Below are 27,648 nucleotides of genomic sequence, written 5' to 3' on the forward strand. Positions count from 1 at the left end.
ATCAGCGTTGTCAGTAATATCCTTAGCAAACATCATTGTTGGACCGGCTGATCTTGTAAAGTCGTCAGAATATCTCGCCAGACCAATTATTGTTGTAGCAACATCAACATCCTTCTGAACTGATTCAATATTTTTTCCATCAATCATGTATGTGGCGCTATCAAACAACGCCATAATCCCGTTGTTGACAAAACCAACACGTAAATTAGCAGCATATGGCGTATTAGCTACAACATTCGTTACAAGTCTACCTTCTACTTCAATAAACGCCTCAGCGGGCAAGAAATATCTACTAGTATCATGAACCTGTAATTCGATTCTTCCCCGCTGATTTGGTAGTCTTGCGTCATAAGAATAAAACTGATAATCACGTACTGACTCGTACTTAAGGACAGGTGCCTCCATATCAAATACTGGGTCTGATTCGCGCCTGAACATTTTTATTATAATTATCATTTTTCCAAATGATGATCATAGTCGACGAAAACCGCTTCCTGCTATTAAATTTGCCGTTATATTTTTTTCCGCTTCTTCAGATATCGCCGCTAGTTTTTGATTTGCAGCCTGATTTATTATTTTACTTACGTCTGAGGGCATCACCTCAGTACTTGCCAGTTTCACCGGTGGTTGTTGTTTTCGTCGCAATAATCGTGATAATCTTTCTTTGATCGCCGAGAACGCCTTACCAGCAACATTGACAATTGCTCCAGGAGCTTTATCACGAACAATATCAATAGCCTTCATCGATAATTGTTTTGCAACAGGTGCTACTTTGGGAGCTATCCTCGTGAATAATCCCCGAATGACATCACCAAGTCCATTTCCGTAAATTGCTTCATAGATTGGTAATCGTGAGTTTACCGCTCTAACCTGTGTGGGTTTACGATGATTATCATGCACAATCATCTTATTTTATTTACCATTTATCTAACAACTAGTCATCAACGAGCTCATCAATAAGTTCTCGGTAAGCGCCAATATCCATGATACCACCTTGAAATAGTCGCCGACAAATATCAGCTGCTTCATTGGTTATTTCTGGTGAATTATTTCCGGCACGTTTTCCTCCTATGAGAACTTCTAACCGTGACACATCATTGATGATATTATCAGGACATAAACCAGATCCTGTTTTAGGTTCATCTTGAGATGTTTTAAATACTGGTGGTTGCATTACCGGAGTAAGTACTTCAGTGGTGACCGGGAGTGATCCAGGTGGTGAATCTGTCGGTGTAAATGTCATTTTCGGTGCAGAAATTTTACGTAAAGGTGAAGGAATTTTCTTCGAGGAGGGCGATTTAAGTGACTCTTTAGCCTTTTTAATTTCCGACATCAACCTTTGCTGTGACGAAGAAGATTGTTGTTGTTCTATTTGTTGCAGAGGTGGAGGAAGCTGATACTGGGAGGACTCTCCTTGTTCTGGTTGTTCCCGTCTCTCTCTATAAAGTCTTTTTACTTCTTCTTTAAGTCTTTTAAATTCTTGACCTCTAGCTTGTTTTTTATTGTAATATACGCGATATATCCATTTAATGAAATTATCATCATTTGTTTTTTCATGACCGGGTTTTAAAATACTAGATTTATTAGATATATTTTTTGATATCATCTCAGGTAATCTCTCTCTTTCAATATTTCTAATTTCCTCAACAACTCCTTCGTTAAATCTTGCAATTAATCTTAAGCTCTCTTCTGCTGTTTTGGGTTCAGATGCAAGTTTTTTTCTCACATCGGCGACTTCAGCACGAAGTTCTCCAATACCTTCAAGTATTTCCTCACCAACAGGTGGAGGTTGAGCTGCAGCTATGTCAGTTGGAAGGTCTCGTAAAATCTTCTTTGTCTGTTTGGTTCTTTTTGCTGTTTTTTCTAATACCGGAAAAATACCCTTTTTCCTCCTCTCATCTTCCTCCGCAATATCTCCCCATATAGTTTTTTCAGCAGCCGCCGCAGCTTTCTCAGTAGCTGTAGTGACGGGTTTAAATAGTTTTTTAGTGTCTTCTTCGTACTCAACTTGTGCTTCTTGCTGCGCTTGCAAGTTTTTTCTAAATGAGTCTCTGACAGGAAGAAATTTTTTAATTGTTTCTAATCGTTCTCGTGCTGTTCTTGCAGTATGAGATTCTGGATGTACCATTTTATTATAACATAATAATTTAATTAATATCAGCAGAAGAGGAATACAGAAGTTTGATGATATATTATAAACACAGAAAGAACATAAATCCAAAAATAGAAAAACCACCATCAGAACTTGAATATTACTTGAAACATAGAACAAATTCCGAAGATTCAGATGAAGATGAAACAGATGAAGATTTCCATGATTCAGATGATGATTCCCAATATTGATAGCAGCAGAGAGGGGCGTCTACGGTTCTGTTTGGGACAAACAATAATCGTAGACGTGGTAATTGACCTCTATGAGTGGTCACTATTTTTTTTGGTAAAACACAAGGGTGACCATTCCCCTAAGTGGTCTGATCACCCTCTCTGCTGCTGATGGTGCATCTCATACATGGTCAACGTTCAAGATTATACGAAACACTGACTTTGTCACGGACGCCACAATGAATGACAAACGAGCGGCAACTATCATTAACTACATCGCTGAATACGAGGGCAATCAAAAATATTTCTTCAGAGTAAAATTTATTGTATTAACAGAAACAGATAGTTGGATTATCCGTGACAAATATGATCCTGTCCTTGGTAATAATAAAACTATCATATTAAGTAAAAATTCCAGACCGGGTCTATTGACTGGTATTGATAAACCGTATTATGAGCGAGCATATCCTGTAACGGCGGTTATTTATGGAATCTATGAGATAAATAAAAAACCTAACGTTGATAAACTAGCGCCGATGAAATTTTCAAGGTTAAATTGTGTAGCTGAACGAGTAATAGAACACTTTACAAACGCGATGCGTGGAAATGGATTAACTGATTTAAGGCGTGAAAAAATAAACTCGTGGGCTGATTCAGTTAAGGATACTGGTGCTACAATAAAAGATGTTGCTGAGTTAGGAAAAATATTAAAATTTCCAATAACTGTGGCGACAATAACGGGAGAAGTACTGTACCAGTCGAAATATAAATCGAAAGGAGCTCCAATAAATATTATCGATCATAACGCGCACGCATGGACTAACGCAGTAACAATATTTCCACGTGATCGAACTGTTAGATTTTACCCCACAGAATTATCTGTGGCAGATATGAGTATGTTTGATTTTATCAACGAAATAAGTAAAACCGATCCTGTATCGGTATGGTTATTTAAAAGTAATGAGGAAGGTGAATTTGATCAGTTTGTCAAACCGAACGGTGAAATATATCGCACAGAATCCCTCCATGACGAGATGAAAAATCTTGCGACGTTTTTACAGTGCAAGCACGCGGAAAATACTGACAAATTACTAACTAATTGTTTTACCGTTCCATCTGTTGCGGCTCATTTCGCCAGAGAAAGAAATTCATGGAAACCAACACGATTTGATTTACTCGAGGACGTACGCGCAAGTTGCGTCGAATATGGACATGGCGGATTATGGAATACCAAATACAATTACAATGATGTTATTTCGGTTGATATGGTTGCATGTTATCCAGGAAGTTTTCTGGGATACGGAGATTGTTCTACGTACTTTGAAAGATTTGGTCACCCTACAAACGAGATGACGCGAGTGGCAATTAATGGACCATTACCTGATTTTGATCTGACTGGATTCGCCTGTATTGAGTCGTTCGAGTTTAACGAAAATCTTCACAAGATTTGTTATGTTTGGTTTGGCAGACATTTTTGTGAAAAACGTTGGGCACCTATAGTTTTGTTACGATATATGCTAGATTGTGCGATACTGACATCGTTGGTGGTCAGTGAGGCAATTATATCATATCATGCACAGACCAAAGTTTGGTTGCCCATGTCAGATTCTGAAGTTATTAGCGAGTTTAAGGATGATATTCCTAATAAACTCAAAACCGCAAAAGATCTCGGTAGAAAAATTATAGGTAAATTTACTCAAGGTGGTGCATATGATTATAAAAGACATCACGCACGATTAATTTTAGATGATGCCGAGTACGATTTTATAATCGCTGATACAACGGCGAAAAATACATTTGTAAATCGAGAGAGTGTTTATTTATCCGACGGAACAAAATTAGGTACGATCGTTAGTTACATAAATGACGTATCCCCGCAATATACTCATCTAAGATCTTCCATGTTGGCTTATGTTTCTATAAATTTATTATCGATGATTAATAGATTTCCTGAGACCGCAGTCAGAGTCGCAACGGACTCGTTTTATATTTCAAGTAAATATTTAGAACCTGTTATGAAATTTACAAGTAATGATGAACGATGGGGTTCGTGGAGAATAAAAAAGGAACTATTACACAATTACACAGAATCAGCAGATGTTCCAGTGAGAGATGTTTATCGTGAGGGTAATAAAATATCAGAAATGTCGAAGGCACCATCGTTGAGTGATCCAATAACCAGATATAAGACAGTATATCTCAATGGACCTGGTGGATGCGGCAAAACAACTCGAACGATTAATGTTTTTAGAAATTCAGATATAATCGTGCTGACACCCACACATAGACTTGCACGTGAGATGAAACAGCGGCAAGTACAATCGTGTACGTATCATAGTTTCTTCCGATGGCGCGGAGATACATGGACTCCTGAGCGAATGGGAGAAAAATATATACCTAAAATAATTATTTGGGATGAGATATGCACGGTGTCATTAGATACATTAAAAATGTTTCTTGATTGGTTGTTGACGAAAAATACCGCCATAATAATGTGTGGCGATCATGGTCAACCGCCGCCCTTTGTTGGACCATCTCCACATGATTGGTTAAAAAATTTCGTTGATTATTACGAAGAAATAGATGATGATCATAGAGCTCTTGATGCAAATTTGAAAGAGTTTAAAAAATTAATCAGATTACAATTAAACAAAATTCAGTGTGAAATAATACGTGGAGTGATCTCAGAGACATCAATGAGTGATTTTTTGAACTCATGGAGACCCAACGATTTGATCGTAGCAAGCAGAAAAATAATCAGAGACGCTTTACAACAACAGTTATTTCAACTACATAAAGAACAATATTCAGAACTACCCGTACCGTTGTGTTATAGACCATCAGATACACGAAAACAGAATATTAATGTTGATATTCCAGGACAGACAGAGTCAAGGAAACAGATTCTCGTATTAAATGATATTGTCGCCGTTGATATCAGTGTGGTCGAAGATGCATTACGCGCTGACAAATCTCCATGGGTGTTGGGATACGCTATGACGATCCACTCGTCACAGGGATTAACTATTTCTGATACACGAGTCTGGATTGTAGACGATCGCATCGAGTGGTCAAATTTAGTTTATTTGGCGGTATCGAGGGTCAGAAATATATCTCAATTACGTAGAATCATAATTCCTGAAATCGTTGATAAATTTAACATCATCGATGATGATATAATAAGAAAAAAATTAATCGGATACAAACAATCTGACAAAAAAAAATAAACGCGACTTTGATCTTGATGTTGAATTTATTATTGAGTTAAAACAGCAGCAGAACAATCATTGCGCATGTTGTAATTGTATAATGTTATGGCGGTATTCGAGTAATGATTCAAGACAATTTACCGTAGATAGAAAAGATAATAGTCGCGGTCATACACGAGAAAATACCATGTTAACCTGTCTTGAGTGTAATCGACGTAGAGGCGCTAGCGCCTTGGGTGCTGGCACTAGTGCTAGTTAAGTGATCGAAATCACCGAAGTGATCGCGGCGGTAGTTGTGTATCCGCGGGAATTATTTGTAGTTGTTCACGCGTAAATCCACGTTGAGGAGCAGCAGAATCTAATCTGTAGATTGCAGGTCTGGAAACGCCTACATTTCTTCCAGTGGATCTTGTCACGGTAGATATTTTGTGTGTGGTAACACTCCAAATAGGATCAGTTGCTCTCGCGCTACCACCTTCAAGTTCACCAGGCTCATATAAATATCTGACTGTGACATCACCTAATATTTTTTGTTTTCCAGCATCTTTCCGTTGTGTTGGTATATTTTTTTTTGTGACCGCGCTAATGGGTTTCATGTTGGTTGTTCGTGTGATCTCATTATTTAATGCAGCTACCACGTTTGGTAATCTTGCAACCCATTCACGAGATCTTTTATCCTGAATAAATTCCCTCGCGTATTGATATCCAAACAACCGTTCAGCAAGTGTTCGATTAAATCGCTCAACAATTGCTTGATCACGGTGAATTGCAGTATGACCTCGTCGTATTTTGGTATTATGTTGTTTCATCAGCGATGATACTGGACCAAGAAATTCCTTACCAGGATCAACCTGTAGTAGCTGCGGCCATCGTAGACCACCTTGTGGTCCGAGTCCTCGTTGATAAATTCGTTCAAACGCATCGGCTACTTCAGATGATGTTTTCGCTGATAGCGGCTCTGCTTCTTTATATCTACTTGCAACATCAACTACGGTTAGCGCGTACTTGTACGTTTTTCCACGCACAGTATCATGCGGTAAAAACAGAATATCAGCTTGATGAACTTCATTAGGAACACTTACATCGAAATACGAGTACTGAATTTGTTTAGGACGTGGTAGATAAATTTGCCATATTGCTTGTTTAGATAACCACGTTTTAGCAGTAGAATGTTTAACCGATGCTGCATCAGCAAGTTTACCAATTGCTGCTTTGCCTCTCCAGTATCCTCTCGGCGAATAATAAATTGATTCCATTATTAATTACCAGCCCCAATCGCTAATTTACCTTTCATCGAGGATCTTACTAACCAATTAGCTAATGATTCTCTAATATTTTTATTTTTTATAGAATTTAATGAATGAATTAATTTTACATCTGCAATATGCCTATCTTGTAGATTTTTACTTTTATAAGCTACATCATGAGCATGACAAGCTCGATCAATAGCATTTATTGGTTCCTCGCCTGGTTTTGGTTGATCTTGATTATCGAGCCTGATATCGAGTCTGGTACCAGGACCGCAATAATTATATCCTGGTAGATGTTTTTCTCCGCTGTATTTAGCCCATGGAGCACCTGGAAACTTTGACATCAAATTAGCAATATCACCACCGCGCTTATTAGGTAAAAATGAAAATTTCTTTCTACAGCATACAGAACATTTTCCACCGTACGCTATTTTTTTATTTTTTGTTGTAACCGTAGCTAAATCAATAGTTGGAGTTTTAACTCTACAACGTAAACAATATAAATTCATGTTATAATATATATGGATATAATTGATTTCTCAGCAACTCGGCAGCGAGAGCCAGTTAAGCATCATCCTGCGCTACCGAACTCCATCAGAATGATTATCATAGGACCATCTGGATCGGGTAAGACGCAATTATTACTTAATCTGATAATGAGATGGTTGAAATGGGATAAGTTGTATTTAGTAGCACCATCCGTTGATGATCAACGATGTTATGATGTACTTAAAGATTTCAATGAAAACGCGCGATTACTGGATGAAGATAATGATGTTATAGAGTTTGTAACCGATATTGATGAAGCACCATCCGTAGATTCCATAGATGGATTTATTAATAATTTAGTTGTATACGACGATGTGATGCTAGATAAACAATCAAATCCAGCCAGAATATTTTCCCGAGGTAGACACAAAAATACAGACGTGATCTATGTTACTCAACGATATACACAAATACCAAAAGTGATCAGAGACAACTGCAACATTTTAGTTGTGTTTAATGGCGTAGACACACACACGTTGCGAAATATTCATCAAACTTGGTGTGGTGGTGACATGGATATAATTAAATTCAAAAATTTCTTCTCACGAGCGCAAGCTACCCCGCATGGATTTATAACAATAAATTTACATGATCCAAGAACAAGATATCGTGTGGGTATTGATAAAATATTTGGGTAACAGGGGGAGCAGCAGAGAGGGTGCCTACCAACGTTGGTCGTCAAACAAATAAACAAGAAATAAATAAACACGTAGAGTACTTTATTTTTTCAGCTACTATTTCAAACTGAGGTTTTATTAGCACAATCGGTCATTGCAAAAATAAACATCTCAAGGAAAGTTCATTTGTAAAATCTGGACCTTTCTACGAGATGATTTATTTGTTTGTTTTATTTGTTTTGTCGGAATTCTATGGTCTGTTCACCCTCTCTGCTGCTTCTTAGCAGAGAAATATTCGGTAAAATTACCCAAGGAGGATCAGATGATATTAAACGATATTGTACAATATTAATTTTAGATGATGCTGAAGTAGATTTTATAATTGCTGATACAATGAAACAATTACGTTTATAAGTCAAAGTAATGCTAATTTATCGGACGGAATTAAATTTGTACAGTTGTGGGTTATATTGATAGTGAGTCACTGCAGTTTACTCATTTAAGATCTTCAACGCTCACGTACGTTTCGATAAATCTATTATCGATGATAAAATTGAGTTTCTAAGTTTACTGTCAGAGTCGCTACAGATTCGTTTTATATATCAATAAAAATATTCAGGATTGTTGGAAAAATTTAATATCTGCACTTATACATCATCGGGCGAATGGAGAATAAAACAAGAAAATATACTTGATTATTCTGAATCCGCTGATGTTGAAATCAAATATATTACAAAAATAATCAAATATCAAAATTGTCATCAGCACCGTCAGTGTACGATACCGTAGCTAGACATAAAACAGTTTATCTTAATGGACCCGGAGTTTCTGGTAAAACAACTCGTGTGATTGAACCATTTTGGAATTTTGATATGGTTGTTTAAACCCCTACACACAGACTCGCAAGAGAAATGAGATAAAGAAATATTAAATCATGCACTTATAAATTCTTTCGACGGGAGGAGATAAATGGACTCCAGAGCGAATGGGATAGAAATATATTCTGAGGATAATTGTTTGGGATGAAATATGCACTGTATCATTAGAAACGCTAAAAATAGTTGATTGGTTATTGACAAAAAATGCAGCTGTGATAATGTGCGGCGATCATGGTCAACCGCCACCTTTTGTTGGATTGTCTCCACACGAATGGCTAAAAGAGTTGTTGATTATTATGAAGAAATAACTGATGATCATAGAGCGCTTCATCCAGAATTAAGAGAGTTTAAATTTATTAATCAGACTACAACCGAATAAAAGTTAATTTGAAATAATGCGTGAAATAATTTCAGAAACCCCTATTAACAATTTTTAGAATTTGTGGAGACCAAATGATTTGATAGTGGCAAGTAGGAAGATTGTTCGTGATACACTTCAACAAGAATTATTTGTTGTATAAAGAAAAGTTTTAAAATCTACCCATATCATTGTGTTATCAACCGGTTGATACGCGACGGCAGAATATCGACGTTGATATACCAGGATCGTCAGAAAAAACAAAATCTTGTGTTAAATGATATTGTTTTAGTTGATGTCAATGTTATTGAGAGCACGTTAACTATTGACAAAACTCCATGGATGCTAGGATATGCAATGACAATTCATTCACCATAAGGATTAACTATCTCTGATACAAATGTTTTGATCGTTGATGATCGCATTGAATGGTCAAATTTAGTTTACCTCGCAGTGTCTAGAGTTAGAAAAATATCTCAGCTGTGGAGAATGGTCATGGACTTTACAGAAACCACTGGCGACAACAACAAAGTTGTTGTTGGCGATGCTATTGACAACAATATAATAAGAAAAAAGTTAGTTATAAACAATGTGACAATAAAAAAGCTCCACTTTGATCTTGACACTGAATTTATCATGACATTAAAACAACAAAATAATCATTGTGCGAGCTGTAACACAGTAATGTTGTAGAGCAATATTCTTAATAATCCAAGACAATTTACCGTAGATAGAATTAATAGTAAGTTTGGTCATACACGCGAACATGTGATGCTGACCTGTCTTGAATGTACTCGAAGTCGATGTGCTAGTTTACAAAAGTGAATGTGGTGCTAATTGTGTGTCTTTAGTAATTACTTGTTCACGGACAAATCCATGCTGAGGAGCAGTTGAATCTAATCTGTAGATTGCAGGTCTGCCTGTGGATCTTACCAAGCTGGATATGTTATGTGTCGTTACACTCCAAATCGGATCAGTCGCTCTTTTTTTGCCACCTTCAAGTTCACCAGGTTCATATAAATATCTTACATTAACATTGCCTGTTACTGGTTGTTTTTAAAAGTCATGTCGTTGTATTGGTATATTTTGTCTGTAATCGCATCAACGGGTTTCATGGCAGTTACAGGAGTAATTTCATTACTTAATGCAGCTATTACATTTGGTAATCTTGCAACCCATTCATGAGATCTCATATCTTTCTGAATTATTTCCTTTGCATATTGGTATCCAAATAACTGCTCAGCAAGTGTTCGATTAAAATGTTCAATAATTGCCTGATCACGAAGAATTGTGGTATATCCTCGTCTGATTTCGGCATTACGTTTATTTCATCAGAGATGATACCACACCAAGAAATTCCTTGCCAGGGTTAACCTGTAAAAGTTGGAGCCATCGCCTAGGTCATCGTTGATAAATTCGTTCAAAAGCAGATACAACTTCAACAGCTGTTTTAATCGATAGTGGTTCTGCTTCTTTATATCTACTTGCAACATCAATGACAGTCAAGGCATACTTGTATGTTAATTGATGTCTTCCAATTTTGATAGTATCATGTGGTAAAAATAAAATATCAGCTGATAAACTTCATTAGGAATGCTGACATCAAAATGTGCATACTTAATTCATTTAGGTGGTGGTAGCTAAATTTGCCATATTGCCTGTCGTGCTAACCATTTTTCAGCAGTAGAGCGTGTAACATTTGCTGCATCAGCGAGTCTGCTAATTGCTGCTCTACCTTTCCAATATATCCTTGGACTATAATAAATCGATTCCATTATTTCAATAATTGGTTGATTAATTACCAGTTCCAAATACTAGTTTACCTTTCATTGCAGATTTTATTACCAATCTAGCTAATTTTTCTTTAAAAGATAAATCTTTTATGGAATTTAATGCATGATTTAATTCCACATCTGCAATATGTCTTTTCTGTAAATCATTTCTTTTATATACAACATCTTGAAGATGACATGCTTTATCAATATCATTTATAGAATATTCACCAGGTCTTGGTTAATCTTGTTTATCAAGTCGAATATCAAGTCGGGTACCAGGACTGCAACAATTATATCCAGGAAGATTTTTTTCTCCTGGGTATTTTAGCCCATGGTGTTTCTGGTAATTTTTCTAATGAAGTAGCAATATCACCACCGATTTTACTGGTAGAAATAAATTTATATTTACTTGTACCACATTTTATTCTGCATGGGTTCGAGTCTCGGGTTCGGCCAATGTGGGTATGTGAGAAAGCTTGCCATAGCTTCTCGTGGGTCGGTGGTTATTTCCGGGGGTTTTCTGGGTTCTTCCTCCACCATTAATACTGGCTGCCATGTATAGCCTATCATGTGCTGAAAAATGGTGTTAAACCCTACAACAACAACAACCACATTATATACATTTACCTGTAAGTGCATGCTTTTTATTTTTTGTTATTACTGTTGTCAACATACTTGTAGGAGTATGTGCTCTGCATCGAACACAATACATTCATATTATTTATTATATTTCTACAACATGGATGTCATTGATTTCTCAGTGACACAAAAGCAAGAACCAGTAAAACATATTTTAGCATTACCGAATTTTATCAGAATGATTATATTAGGTCCATCTGGGTCTGGTAAAACACAATTATTGCTTAATTTGATAATGAGATGGCTCAGATGGGATAAGTTGTATTTAGCTGCACCATCAGCTGATGATCAGAGATGCTACGATGTACTTCAAGATCTTAATGAAAACGCAAAATTGTTAAATGAAGATAGTGACGACATTATTAATTTTATAACTGATATTGTTGAAGCACCATCCGTTGATGAATTAGATGGATTTATTAATAATCTCATAGTTTACAACAATGTAATGCTGGACAAACACTCAAATCCAGCTAGAATATTAGAATATTTTCATGAGGTAGGCATAAAAATACTGATGTGATTTATGTTTCTCAATGATATACACAAACACCTAAAGTGATAAGAGATAACTGTAATAATTTAGTTGTTTAATGGAGTTGATACACAAACTCTGAGAAATATTCATCAAACTTGGTGCAGTGGAGATATGGATATAATCAGATTTAGAAATTTCTTTCCAAATCACAAACTACCCCACATGGATTTATAACAATAAATTGACATGATCCTTGATCGCAATATCGTATAGGCCTTGAAATTTATTTGGGTTGATCTAATTATAGCAGCAGAGAAGGTACGACCACAATGAGACATCAGGTGAGTAAACAAAAAGGAGCATACAAATTTTGAAAAACACTAATGACAAAAGTAACAAAAACAAAATAACCCAATTAGAGAAACTCTCGGTAAAGTTAGAGGCTTTGGTTTAGCGTCAGTAATCTTATTTTATTGTTTTTAAATGACGTTCCGGCAAAAGGTATGTCCACCCTCTCTGCTGCCACTTCTGTGACTTTTTAGAGATATGAATGGAAAAAGGGAAAATATTTTAGAGAATTAATGCATATACAGAACTCACCCGAATTTCCTCTGACTTTTCCCACCCTGCGTTAGTTTTTTGGACAGTTATTTTCCAGTGAGATAAGTTCATATATGTAAAACAAGGTGAGAAGGTCTGAGGAAACTGGAATTTATCAAGCACAGCCAGCCAATGTGAACTTTAATGTTGTTGTTGTTGTGGAGTTTAACGCCATTTTTCAGTACAAGATAAGCTATACATGGCAGCCAGTATTAATGGTGGAGAAAGAACCCGGGAAATCCCTGGGTAGAACCACCGACCCACGAGAAGCTACTGGCAAGCTTTCTCACATACCAACAATAGCCGAATCCTAGACTCGAACCCTAGCAGACAGAGATAAGCTGGCAGGGATCCATAACGGAGAGCACTTTAGACCACTTGGGGGCCCCGAACTTTAATGCTAAATTATGTAACAGAAAGAAGCAAAACCAAAATGTTTAGTAAAATCAACAAATTCATTTTCCAAGTTGGCAAAGTCAAAGTTCAAAAGACACAGTATTGAGAATTAAAATCCCCAATAATCATAAATGTTCCATCATTAGACCAAAATTTTAGAATGTTCCGAATGTATTCCAATAGTCTTGAATGTATGGACGTATCACAATGATGTAATCGAGAATTTCTTTGTAAGGATGCAAATTTCTGGCGATCTATGAAGAACACATTAACTCTGGACCAGAGAACAATTAGATTTATGGGGACAGGTGCTTATTAAATCACAATATTGCAATGATTTATAATGTCTGTGTCGGGAGAGAAGTGATTTTTAATTAAGACTTAGTTTACTAAACTGTTAGACGACTAGAAAGGGATGGTTAACGTCAATTTTATATCGGGACTGTAAGATTTGAAATTTTCCAGATCTGTTGTTTGGAATTCTATAAGTCATGCTAATTGCAATTTTGGTGCCTAGTTATAAAAGGCAGTAAATATATTTAATCCTGATTGGTTACGCTAAATAAGGAACGGGGTTTCCACAAGAAAATTTCTTGGGGTTAAATTGCCCTCTTCGAAATCTAGTCAGTCTGCAATTTTCCTGCACGAGTGAAAATATAAGGGACTCCAAGACTGAATTAGAAATAAATTCTCTCATAAAACATTGGTCAAAGGGACCGGATGTCTGGAAAGTCAACAGACACCATCTTGGTGGTAGAAGTGAACAAAGCTTGAAAGCGCATGGCATCTACATCAATTTCATGTAGTTCGTTGATACCAATATAATGAATTGCTTGAATTTAATTGTTTATATCTGCATGAATTTATTTGTGTAAATCTGTAAACAAATATTCTCAATATGAGTATAAATGTGAGTTTACCTATCTGAATCCGTACAATGATCTTTATACAAGTTTGACGAAATGTTTGAATTTGTCATCTTGTTTGTATAGGAATCTAAGAATTTCATGCATTACTTTACTTGATATGAGTTAGGAGAATCCATGTGAATTCTCCGATCTTAGATGATTTCACATATGATAAAGACTTTAATGTGTGTATTCAACGAAAATAACGTAGTTAGGGCATGTAATGAGTTTCATTCATTCATTTGTTAATTGAGACGAGAACGTAACTGTTATGTCTCGTGTAATGTCAATAGGAATCAGTGATGAAATAGCCATTAGGAAGTATATTAATCTTGTGAAATTAGGTTTGTTTATGGACTGCCATGTTTAGCTTGACCAGATAGACTTCGGTCTGTTTGAATTCAGATACAATATCTGACATAAGAAGAGGGGAGTAATGATATGTTCCCAGTAGGACTACTGACAGAATATATAGGTTTCTTCTCTGTATTTTGTAAGGGGAAATAGCTCCACAGACATACCCACTGAAATATCTACTGATGTATCCAGGTACCTATTTATCCAAGTATCAACATTTCTATGTATTTACGTGTCCAACTATCCACAGAAAGCACAAAGAAAAAGGAAAATTGATATATTAAAACAATAAAATTAGGTCAACACAGTTCAATCTGGTTATTTTCAATTTTTCAATTCAACGTCTTTCACCATCTTAAAAATCTATTTAGAAAAACCACTCTCAATTGATTCATTAATATATATATATATATATATATATATATATATATATATATATATATATATATATATAAAACTTTCATGATTCTATTGAAAAATTTGTGACACATACATCAGCAAAGAAACATTCCACATGGAAGCCAGAAGAATGACAAAATCATTTTTAAAAAATTACAAAACATGTTTATGTATAGCTATATAACACTAATTACAGTACACAGCTCTGTGTATTCTTTTAATTGTCCTCCAAACTGCTTCTGCCTCTTTTCAGTTTTGCCAAAGATCCTTTTCCAATGTCATTCCATATAGCTTTGAGGATGTGCTTACAATCACTGGCTGACATTGTGATGTCAAGGCACACATAAAAGGTTTAAAGAAACACTGCTGATCATAGTTCGCAAGTAAACACAAATGTCACAGAAATCTAACTTAAAACAAACAAACAAACAAACAAACAAGATAGTATATCATAAAGAAAACACAAGCAAAATGAAGCATTCCAAATAAATGGCATGCAACTGGTCGTATATTACGAATTACCTCTAAAGACTTAGAAGGACCGAACTGTTCTATTATGGGGGCGCTCACCAGTTTTTATGTACATTTGAGAGAGTGACGTATGTAAGGTGAAGTTGATTGCATTGAAAAGCACACACAGTGGAGAGAATGGTAGCATACCTCTATGCTACATTAATGTAATGTGGATGATATTTCTTTGGATATTGTACTTTTGGAAACTGTACATGATTTAAATACACTGCTAACTAAAATGAATGCTCCCTTGTGCTAAAAAAATCAGCCTCAGTTAGTCAGAAGTACACTATCCATAGCAGCTATTAAAATAGGGACAATGAATTTTGCCAGACTAGACCATACCAGCTTCTGAAAGTGCAATGAATGAATTAACCAAATATATCAAATGTAAAAAAAAGTTATCGGCTCATTTTTATACAATTTACCTATGAAGTTCAGGAAGTGAAAATGACCAAGTGGAGCTAGCACTTTTTTGAAAGGTGCACATCTGGAGTAAGGCCAAGCTGTATACTCTATAACCCATATTACACCCATCAATCATATACCAAACAACAACACCCATCAATCATAAACCAAAATAAAGGGAATTAAAGGTTCTTTGAATTATACCCAAGATATAGAAGGTTTTTTTTAAATAGCCAGTATAACCAGTGAGGAAAGCCGGGGAAATTCTTTTTCTTTCAAATCCTAACCCTATGCAAAATATGCAACTGTAGAGTACCAACTATAATAGCACATTATATGCCAGAAATTGGTCTTATGTTGCAAATTACCATAAACACAGGAAAGAGCCGAAAACACTCCCAAGCTGTATGCCGGAAACTGATGATATGTTACAAATAACTGGAAAAGAATTGAAAGGACTGAAAATACTCACATATGATTTCAACTTCAGCCCATTTTTTAATTACAAAACATTGTGATTTTTGTATATGGTGGGATGATTCATTAACAAGCTCAGCAATTTGGGACATTCACGTTAATTTGGGATGATGGGCATCTCTGTATTGGCATATGGTTTTAATGTGAAAACAAAGGTAGAATAAAAACAAACTTTCTTTATTTGTAAATTAATATAACACAACTTTAAGAAAACACCCCAAATAATATTTGACCTTATTTTTAAACTTTGTGGTGATATTACAGTGCTATATTTTGGGGCAATCTAAAAGCTGCCAAGGGCATTTCAATTTGCAATTAGTTTGCACTGTTGCTCTGGGATAAATCAACTTGAATTTTAAAAGAAAATTTTAAAAGAAATTCAAGCCCTGTAAAAGGTAAAGTTGTTTAAATTCTTGAAAATGTGAACAAAATAAAATATAAGGTAATACATAATAATAATCATATCAATAATGCTTTTCTCAGTATTTTAGGTCACTGGCCCAAATTACAAAATACAAAACCGGCATTTTATAGCTTAAATCTACCACTTTTGAAAATAACGAATTTTTAAATAAATTTAATTTAAAAAAACAAACAAGGTACTTGTACAGGTTCCATCAACTCATTAAAAGAACCAATAAGAACCAGTCTACCGGCGACTGGAAATTTTCCACTAGCAAAACAACTGGTACAATCATGCATGGCAAATCAAATTTCAAATATTGATGGCTTGTGTACACATTAAGCTACTGATTGATTACCTTATTGCTGGAATATGTAACATATAAGGCCAAACATGGGATATCCTTTGAGGTGTCAAAAGTAAAAAGAGATAAGAGGTTAGGGTTAGGATTCTAAAGATAAAAAATTTCCCTGGCTTTCCTCACTGGTTATACTGGCTATTTAGAAAAGATCTCCTATATCTTAGGTATAATTCAGAGAACCTTTAATTCCCTTTATTTTGGTTTATGATTGATGGGTGTTTTTGTTGTTGGGTTTAACGCCATTTTTTAGCACATGACAGGCTATACATGGCGGCCAGTATTAATGGTGGAGGAAGAACCCAGGAAAACCCTGGAAAGAACCACCGACCCACGAGAAGCTACTGGCAAGCTTTCTCACATACCTACACTGGCCGAATCCGAGACTCGAACCCAAGCAGACAGAGGTAAGATGGCAGTGATATGTAACAGATAGCGCTTTAGACCACTTGGACACTCTGGGCCCCTGATTGATAGGTGTGTGTGATTAGGATTTTTAACGTAGCTTTAAAAAAAATTTCAGTCATATCGCTAAGATGTTTGCAGTGTGGCAGTTTAAAGTGATGTCTAGCACTGAAGCATCATGCAGCAGACATGTAGCATGATGTCCCACCCAGTCACATTATTCTGACACCAGTCCAACCAGTCCTAACACTAACCTCATAATGCTGAGCGCCTAGCAAGGCAGCTGTTAGTACCATTTTTGTAAGTCTTTGGTGTGACTCTGCTAGGGTTCTAACCCACGATCTTCCGCTTCCGACGTGTATGCTCTAACCACTAGGTCACCGATTGATGGGTGTAATATGGGTTATAGAGTATATACAGCTTGGCCTTACTCCAGATGTGCACCGTTCAATAAAGTGCTAGCTCCACTTGGTCATTTTCACTTCCTGAACTTCAGAGGTAAATTGTATATAAAAAGAGCTGATACTTTTCTTTACATTTTATATATTTGGTAATTCATTCATTGCACTTTCAGAAGCTGGTATTGTCTAGACTGGCAAAATTCATTTCCCTATTTTAATAGCTGCTATGGATAGTGTACTTTAGACTAATTCAGGCTGATTTTTTAGTACAAGGGAGCAGTCATTTTAGTTAGCAGTGTGTTTAAATCATGTACAATTTCCAAAAGTACAATATGCAAAGAAATATTATCCACATTACATTGATGTAGCATAGAGGTATGCCAACATTCTCTCCACTGTGCATGTTTTAAATGCAAACAACTTAACCTTACATACGTCACTCTCGCAAAAGGGGGCCCCGAGTGGCCGAGTGGTCTAAAGCGCTCTCCGTTACGGATCACTGCCATCTCACCGCTGTCTGCATGGGTTCGAGTCTCGGATTTGACTAATGTGGGTATGTGAGAAAGCTTGCCAGTAGCTTCTCGTGGGATGGTGGTTCTTTCCGGGGTTTTCCCGGGTTCTTCCTCCACCATTAATACTGGCCGCCATGTATAGCCTATCGCGTGCTGAAAAATGGCCTTAAACCCAACAACAACAACAACAACTCTTGCAAAAGTACATGATAACTGGTCAGTGCCCCCAATGCCATTCTTGAGCCGAGGTGGACACTTTGGACTACAGGAAATACAATCTATCCGCCAGATCAAGTGACGGATCTCTGTGGATGCTCTGTCCAACAAGAAAGGCCAGTTTGTGTGCATACTGGCAGGGAGCTGGAACTCTGATTGTTCCCTGAAAATGTAAATAATTATGTTTACTAACTGTCATAGTCACATTCAAACGGGAAAGTTTTTATACATGCAGAGTTGTCCTAAAGTAACATTCAACACAAGAAAAATGATTATACATGCAGAGTTGTCCTAAAGCAACATTACGACACAAGAGGATATTGTTAACTATTACTGTTATTACAATTGCTGGACTGAATCGTCAGCTTGTGGATAGGTCACCAAAGATACCCATCAGTTCCTATGAAAATTTAAACGAACAAAACCTTTCTTAAACACCCCCCACACACTGTTTCAACTCTTTATTACATGCATAGTGGCAACAATGTGTATTACATGCATAGTGGCAACAATAATGTGTATTGCATGCAGTGGCAACAATAATGTGTATTGCATGTATAGTGGCAACAATAATGTGTATTACATGTATAGTGGCAACAATAATGTGTATTACATGCATAGTGGCAACAATAATGTGTATTACATGCATAGTGGCAACAATAAAGTGTGTGTATTGCACACATAGTAGAAACTATAATGTGTATTGCACACATAGTAAAAACAATGTGTATTGCACACATACTAGAAGCAATAATGTGTATTACACACATAGTAGAAACAACAATATGTATTGCACACATAGTAGAAACAATAATGTCTATTGCACACATAGTAGAACCAATAATGTGTACTGCACACATTGTAGAAACAATGTGTATTGCACACATAGGAGAAACAATAAAATGTATTACACACATAGTAGAAACAATGTGTATTGCATGCATAGTAGAAACAATAATGTGTATACACACATAGTAGAAACAATGTGTATTGCACGCATAGTAGAAACAATTATGTGTATTACACATAGTAGAAACAATAATGTGTATTGCACACATTGTAGAAACAATAAAATGTATTTACACACATAATAGAAACAATGTGTATTGCATGCATAGGAGAAACAATGTGTATTACACACACAGTAGAAACAATAATGTGTATTACACACATAGAAGAAACAATAATGTGTATTGCATGCATAGTAGAAACAATAATTTGTATTACATGCATATTGGCAACAATAATGTGTATTGCATGCATAGTAGAAACAATACAGTGTATTGCACGCATAGCAGAAACAATAATGTGTATGTCATACATAATAGAAACAATAATGTCACTAGCCAGATTAGCTGTAAAATTCACAGCAAAAATTTATTTTGGAAAATGTACAGTCATTCAGTTTAAAGAAAGAGATCAATTCCAATTTTAAATATTAATTTAGCAACATTAAAAAAAAGAATTCTAGCACATTCAACTTCAAGCTAAATAATTCATTGAGTGGGCAGTATTTTAATTTACCCATAATATTTTTAAATTAAAAAAACTGTAGATATAAGTATTGTGTCACGAATACCATCATGAAAACATGATGCATACCATAAATGCATTTCTGAATGGGAATAGTGGCATAACGTACAAATATTTTAATTACAGTATTTATGTGTACTGCAAACACCTCAAATTTCCCATAATACCCCTAGAGTTATCAAATTGTTTTGTATGTCATGTTTATAAGACGACTGGCATGAATAAAATTTCCACTAAAAATGTATATATGGTAGCTAAATCTCAATTTTTAAGAGTAAAGTTTATTAAAAAGTGATGAAATTATCACAAAGAGACCAACTACAATACTGCCAAAAGATAAGTATCCATCCGATAGAACCTAACACTGCTTCTAAAATAAGACTGCAACTTGACAGACTGTAGTAGTAAAAGACTTATATGAACGTGAACTTGCTGGCCAGTTGTAGTACAAGTAAAAGATTGTATGCAACTTAATTGCCTGTGATGGAAAAAGACCAAATGTAACTTAATGGCCTGTGATGGCAAAAGACCAAATGTAACTTAATGGCCTGTGATGGTAAAAGACCAAATATAACTTACTGGCCTGTGATGGTATAAGACCAAATATAACTTAATGGCCTGTTGTGGTATAAGACTGAATATAACTTACTGGCCAGTTGTAGTAGAGGTGGCAAAGTTTGTAAGTGAGCCTCTGCATGTGGTCAGGTTTGAGTCCTGTGGTATCCCAGATCACATTGTAGTGGGTTGGAGAGACAGTTCCCTGTCTAACAGACTGTGAGACTAGGAAGAAGTCATACCTGAAAGGAGAGATATGACCCAAGTGAAGGGAACATATGTGAAATTAGCCTACAATGTGTGTTACTGCATTTTTTAAAAATGTGAATGGTTTTTAAATGAAATGAGGCATTACATCTCAACATAGTTTTTAAAGTCAGCTCAAGAATAATTTCCTAAAAATTAGATTACTCCCATCATTTTGCTGAGATTTGCTGATCCCTGCTGTCAGAAAGTCATTGGCAGGAATCTACATAAATAAAGTTAAAAATTCTCAATCCAACAGAAGCCATAAATGTTGAACTAACCCAAAAAATGATAAAAATCAAACATGACTTGGTATTTTAATATAAAACCTCAATCAGGGGCCATAACTGCAAAATTTCACTGAAGGAAAAATATTTAAATGAAACTAGACTTTGACCTTAAAAGAAAGCCTCATACTTAATATGGTTTCAGTAAATCTGACTTTGGATTAACACATTATTCTGGAATTAATGAGAATTCGTTCAAAGACATTTTGGATTGCATCATTGTGGTACATTAGGGAAATTCAAGACAATGGAAGTTCCCTCAGAACGTTCTAATTTTCAAGCTTGTGACACACTTTGTAACTTGAAGAGATACATTTTTGTTGATATTTATTTAAAAATTGTTGATTTTACTTTCTTTTCTCTCACTCAACAAAAAATGTATTAACTCATCTGACAAGTCATTATCAAGAAGTGGAATTCCTGACATAACCAGAACGTGAACTTTTATTGGTGTGTTTTGTCAAACTAAGCTTTAGTGTTAAATTCAAGACATTTTGCCATTGTATACAAAATGAACCACAACTTTTAAACTTGAACCACCCTAAAAATGAGTGATAGACAATTTTACCTGGCCAAGTCCCATTTTGAACTTGTTGATGTCTGCAAGGGAAAACTGTTTTCCATTCCTGCATCCTTTACTTACCATTCTGGTTTTGTAACTTCTGTATCTATGACTGTGCCTGGAGGGGGATTGGTCAGCTGTGGTCCAGCCCTGGCAAAGAATCTACTGTTAATCCTCTTCTTCACAACCACAACTCCAACCTTGGGACTGAAGAGTAAATAAAGTTGAAGATCTACTAAATGCTTTCACAATGACAACTCCAACCCTGTGGGTGAATAATAAATAAAGATGAAAATGAACCGAATGGTTTTGCAATTACAAACTCCAACTTTGGGACTAAATAATAAAAAAATATGAAAATTTACTAAATGCTTTTACAATGCTTCAACATGGAAACTGAATAATAAATAAAAATGAAGATTTACTAATCAGTTTCAAGACTTAAATAATACTGTGCTATAAAGGCAAAAAAGCCTTTATCCCCCCCATATGGCTAAAATACCTGTAAAGATACTGCATAGAATTTGAGCTTAAACTCCCCTTTGCATCTGCACATGCCAGGTAAATACAGTGAAACCCCCTAACATGATGGCTGGGGTCCACAAAGCATCACCATGCAATGTACCAAACTGTGATATAACCATCAAAGTCAGTTAGATGATGAAACTGATGCATGTACCAAAAACCACTGTGTTTTTTTTTTTGTAATAAGAGTGGGCACAAAACTCTGTACTTCATTGGCATAGTTGTCATCTTAAATCAATGCATATTAAACACTGTACATGTACTGAAAATGCAGAGACTGCATATATATTTTATTTATTCAAAGAATCACACACTGGTACATACATGCATATATACGTTTAATGTATAGCATGAATAGTTTGAGTATTAACATTGTGTACTCAAAGCCAATCTCACAGCATGCATGAGAGTAAATCCATAATAATTCCAACAAAAATATGCACAGGAGAATAATATTTAGCAATTTTGTTATTGATAATTAGGTGTCTGAATTAAACGGAAATAATTAATAGAAAAATTAGGTGAGGAAAAATGGAGCACACTTATTGTTCAGGATCTGCATGAATACGTCCCAAAATCAATAAACAGTATATGTATATGCAAATGAATGTCCCAAAATCGATGAACAATAGAGTGTGACCTTGCTAAAGTGCACTCCGTTATAATGTGAAATTTGGATACAACACGGTCGCAGCATGGCTCTCGAAATTTTACATAAATGCATTTTTCTCGAACATGAAGAAAAAATATTTCTGAAAACTAAGCAAAAAAAAGGTAAAACGTTTATTATCATTTTGGGGAAGAGATCACGCAAGAATAATACAAGATGATTGTGGAGTGGCTCCTGAAATTTTATATGTATTTTTCTCGTACATGAAAAAAGGTTTTTCTTCTTAAAAGTACGAAAAATAAAGTGTAAAATGTTTATTCTAGGATCGTGTAGGGGTAGGCCAATGTCTAAAATTGCAATTTTATTTTCCTAATTGGCGGCAAAATATAACATCTGGTGATCTTTTTTATTGGCAACATTGTTGGCTGTTTAAACTTGTATATACAACCATTGCTTTGGAGTGGAGAAATTCAGAGGCGCCATGAAAAGAAGTCGCAAACCTGATACAAAATGCACTGAAATTTATCTACTGTTACATAAACAATTTCTTTGTCCATATTGACAAACCATCTTAACAGTGCACTGTAATATCATAACCCACTTACGTTGACATCAAGCATGAAAACTACATGTTGTGAGGTATCCGCTTTCTTTTGTTGTTGAAATTTCTGGTAGCAGAGATCAACTGGATGAGGCATTATCTCGTAATCTATCCTTTGTCAGATTTTTGGCCGCTCACTAGTAATTAACATATTTACATAGACTGTCATATGTGTGTGAATGGTATGTAAAATTCCTCTTCTTTCCACTCAGAATGAAATCCTTCAGAACACCCACATTTCTCTGTACTAAACCTTGTCATCAGAACAGAACACCTGCATCTCTATCATCCATTGACCCTTTGTTAAACTGAGTGGAAGACAGCATCACTCCACAACCACAAATGTAAAAAAAAATAATCTTACTTGTTAGTTCATTCAATAGGCAGGAAGGAACTGTAACTACGATTGACCAAACAATGGCCAATTCCTTTTTTAAAATGTACCCAGATAAAATAGTTTGCTGAAATTTCAAAGAAAACATTACCTTTGAAGCACCGACTGCTATAAAAACGTACTAAGCAAATGGAAAAAAATCAGTCTCAATAATGCAGTACAATTATTTGATGTTGCTACCACAATAAGAAACAGGCATCTGTTTGGTTCTGTGAAGCTGGTCTTTAGCGGTGACTTCAATAGCACATGCATATTTCATGAAGAAAAACCGACTAAAATCTTCAATAAAAACAAAGAACTTTTCTTCAAAGAAGTCAGTACCAAACTTAAATAAAAGCAATGGAATCTGATTGATTTTTGCATTTTCCAACATGAGTGGAACATGTTTCCTGTGCTGTGAAAGTTTCCTTTTTCAGTGAAAAAGTTTGTGCTTATGAATGCTACCAACGGCAGCTTAAAACACAAACTAACTTTTACCGACTTGGGACATACTGAAAAGTAAATGTGCTTCATCATTCATTACGTGATTGTGCTATATTTATCCACTGAATTCACTGATCTTTAGCTATAAGATGGTCTGTGGAGATTTAGGAGTTACTTATATTAATTCATGAATAAATTTCAGGTGAGAATCTTGTCAACCACCGACTTGTTTGATGCTTGGTTGTGATGCAATTTAATGAGTAAAGACATTTCGGCTATTGTTACAGCAATAATTGTACACATTATGCATTGAAACAAAGAAGACTTAATGGTTTTATTGTTCATGGATCAATAATATTATTAATGCTATGAGATGACATCTTTCAAAAATAAACCAAGATCAAAGTGAAGTGACTGACTATTGACTTATTAGAAGTAAACATTCATAAATAGAAATATTTAAATTTATTGATTTAAAGAAAGATGCAATCATAAGTCACTTTTTCTTCAGAATACAACACATTTTGATGGATTAAGTTAAACATATTTATTTTGGTAAAAACTTCAAGATAATGGTGAAATTAAAGTAAACTTTTAGGAGTACGCCATGATAGTGTTATATTAAAATTCATATGATTTCATCCACTAAATGATAATGAACTGTTAGATATTATTTCTCCTATTTTGAAAATATAAAAATACTAAAAACAAAATATATGAAATTTTGGGGCCCACATAATAATTGTATTATATCCAAATGTATGCTATAAAGAGGTGTGCTATAGCAGGATTTCACTGACATTTCAGAACAAACAAGCTTTTTTATCAACTGAATAATATATATACCTCTTTATGCTGAGTCATCTAATCAGTTGATAACCACCCCCAGACCCTTCCATACAACCCTTCACTGGAGGCTGATAAAATATCAGACATTTTGGTGCAAACCTTCATTTCTATTAGGAAAATTTCATGTTATTTTTCACAAATCCCATTATTTTATTTCAGGTGTCAACTGTTCGTCACATCATCAGTCTCCTGAGACTTATATGCAATACCCTTACTTATTATCAGATAGATGCCTGAATTAGAGCTATACAGCTTAAAGTAGCTCGGCCAATGTGGGTATGTGAGAAAGCTTGCCAGTAGCTTCTCGTGGGTCGGTGGTTCTTTCCAGTGTTTTCCCAGATTCTTCCTCCACCATCAATTCTGGCTGCCATGTATAGCCTATCATGTGCTGAAAAATGACATTAACAAGAACAACAACAACAACTTAATGTAGCATAACTGTGGAAAAAACACCACCTGTAAAATGATACCTTGATTGGCAGCCCGAACTTTAGTGGTACTTTTTGTATAAACAATGGTGAAAACAGCACCAAAGTTTTATAAACAGTATTTGACATTTATCTAATCCATACCAATGTTTCCCAACAGTACTTTACATTTCTCCAGTCCATACCAAAGTTTACCAACAGTAATTTACATTTCTCCAATCCATACCAAAGTTTCCCAACAGTATTTTACATTTATCCAATCCAAACCAGTTTTTCCAACATTACTTTACATTTCTCCAATCCATACCAAAGTTTCCCAACAGTACTTTACATTTCTCCAGTCCATACCAAAGTTTTCCAACAGTACTTACATTTCTCTAATCCATACCCAAGTTTCCCAACAGTACTTACATTTCTCCAATCCATTCCAATCCATACCAAAGTTTCTCAACAGATCTTTATAATTCTCTAACCCTTACCAAAGTTTCCCAACAGTACTTTACATTTCTCCAGTCCATACTGAAGTTTTCCAACAGTACTTACATTTTTCTAATCCATACCCAAGTTTCCCAACAGTACTTACATTTCTCCAATCCATACCAAAGTTTCTCAACAGATCTTTATAATTCTCTAACCCTTGCCAAAGTTTACCAACAGTACTTTACAATTCTCCAACCCATACCAAAGTTTTCCAACAGTACTTTATGTTTCTCAAATCTATACCAACATTTTCCCAATAGTACTTTACATTTCTCCAATTCATACCAAAGTTTTACCAAAAGTAATTTACATTTCTCCAATTCATACCAAAGTTCTCCCAAATGCTCATGGAGCAAACCTACTTGTAATCCTGTCCTCCAGCTTTCTTGAAGCTGTTCAGCATCTGGGGAACTTCATGTTCTGAAACTGCTGGAAGCTGACCATCGCCAACGCCGTCACGGAAGATTATGATGCGTTCTGGCAGGCTGCCATTTACCTCATGGTACTTCTGCAAGGCACCTACAACACACATAAAACGCAGACTGGTCAAGAATGGCATCATCATACAATAAACACTAGCCATGTATATTCAACAGACCAGGCATCTACATCACAGCAAAGAATTCTTTAAAACTGAAGTCACTGCTTTTGGGGGTTTTCGCTCATTCTATTGGCAGATGATTGTGTACATTCAACAGAGTTTAAGCACTAGATTTTCAGGCCTCTTTCATGTCTAACAAATTCATCAATTCTTCTGAAAACTATCTTCTTTCTTAATTTGGAAAATCTTATCAATGTTACTAAGGACTGTTTTGAAACTGTTACTAAAGACTGTTTTGAAACTTACACTAAGGACTGTTTTAAAACTTACACTAAGGACTGTTTTGAAACTTACACTAAAGACTATTTTGAAACTGTTACTAAGGACTGTTTTGAAACTTACACTAAGGACTGTTTTGAAACTTACACTAAGGACTGATTTCAAACTGTTACTAAGGACTGCTTTGAAACTTACACTAAGGACTGTTTTGAAACTTGACAACAGTTTATTATGGCAGAGATCATGCATGCAAGCAGTGACCATCCTAGGAGTGACCAGAACTCTAAATGGGTTTGGGTCAATTGATGTATGAATAGACTAATGTGGGTCAATTACTGTCTGAATAGAATGATGTGGGTCAATTACTGTCTGAATAGACTGATATGGATCAATTACTGTCTGAATAGACTGATGTGGGTTAATTACTATATCAACAGACTGATGTGGGTTAATTACTGTCTGAATAGACTGATGTGGGTCAATTACTGATTGAATAGACTGATGTGCATCAATTACTGTAAGAATAGACTCATGTGGATCAATTACTCTCTGAATAGAATGATGTGGGTCAATTACTGTCTGAATAGACTGATCTGGATCAATTACTGTCTGAACAAATTGATGTGGTTAATTACTATATGAACAGACTGATGTGGGTCAATTACTGTCTGAATAGACTGATGTGGGTCAATTACTGACTGAATAGACTGATGTGGGTCAATTACTGTATGAATAAACTGATGTAGGTCAATTACTGTATGAACAGACTGATTGGGTCAATTACTGACTGAATAGACTGATGTGGGTCAATTACTCTATGAATAGCCTGATGTTGGTTAATTACTGTCTGAATAGACTGATGTGGGTCAATTATTGACTGAATAGACTGATGTGGGTCAATTACTAT

General features: G+C 35.5%; 1 protein-coding gene across 3 annotated transcripts in view; it reads right to left on the minus strand.

Moving 5' to 3' along the window:
- Positions 1-12,172: 12,172 nt before the first annotated feature.
- The window catches only part of LOC149773172 (piwi-like protein 1), a 136,982-nt gene continuing 121,506 nt past the window's right edge, over positions 12,173-27,648 (minus strand). For all 3 annotated transcript variants that reach the window (XM_089946728.1, XM_089946729.1, XM_089946730.1), the window contains exons 16-19: positions 26,284-26,440; positions 21,693-21,818; positions 20,611-20,758; positions 12,173-18,591 (exon numbers count right to left, since the gene is read on the minus strand). In XM_089946728.1, the coding sequence (XP_089802854.1) occupies positions 18,475-18,591; positions 20,611-20,758; positions 21,693-21,818; positions 26,284-26,440 (548 nt within the window). In that variant the 3' untranslated portion in view covers positions 12,173-18,474. The remainder of the gene's footprint in view (positions 18,592-20,610; positions 20,759-21,692; positions 21,819-26,283; positions 26,441-27,648) is intronic.

The sequence above is a fragment of the Sinohyriopsis cumingii genome, unplaced genomic scaffold, assembly GCF_028554795.1.
Source record: "Sinohyriopsis cumingii isolate HCF-2022 unplaced genomic scaffold, ASM2855479v2 utg000873l, whole genome shotgun sequence".
NCBI classification, from domain to species: domain Eukaryota; kingdom Metazoa; phylum Mollusca; class Bivalvia; order Unionida; family Unionidae; genus Sinohyriopsis; species Sinohyriopsis cumingii.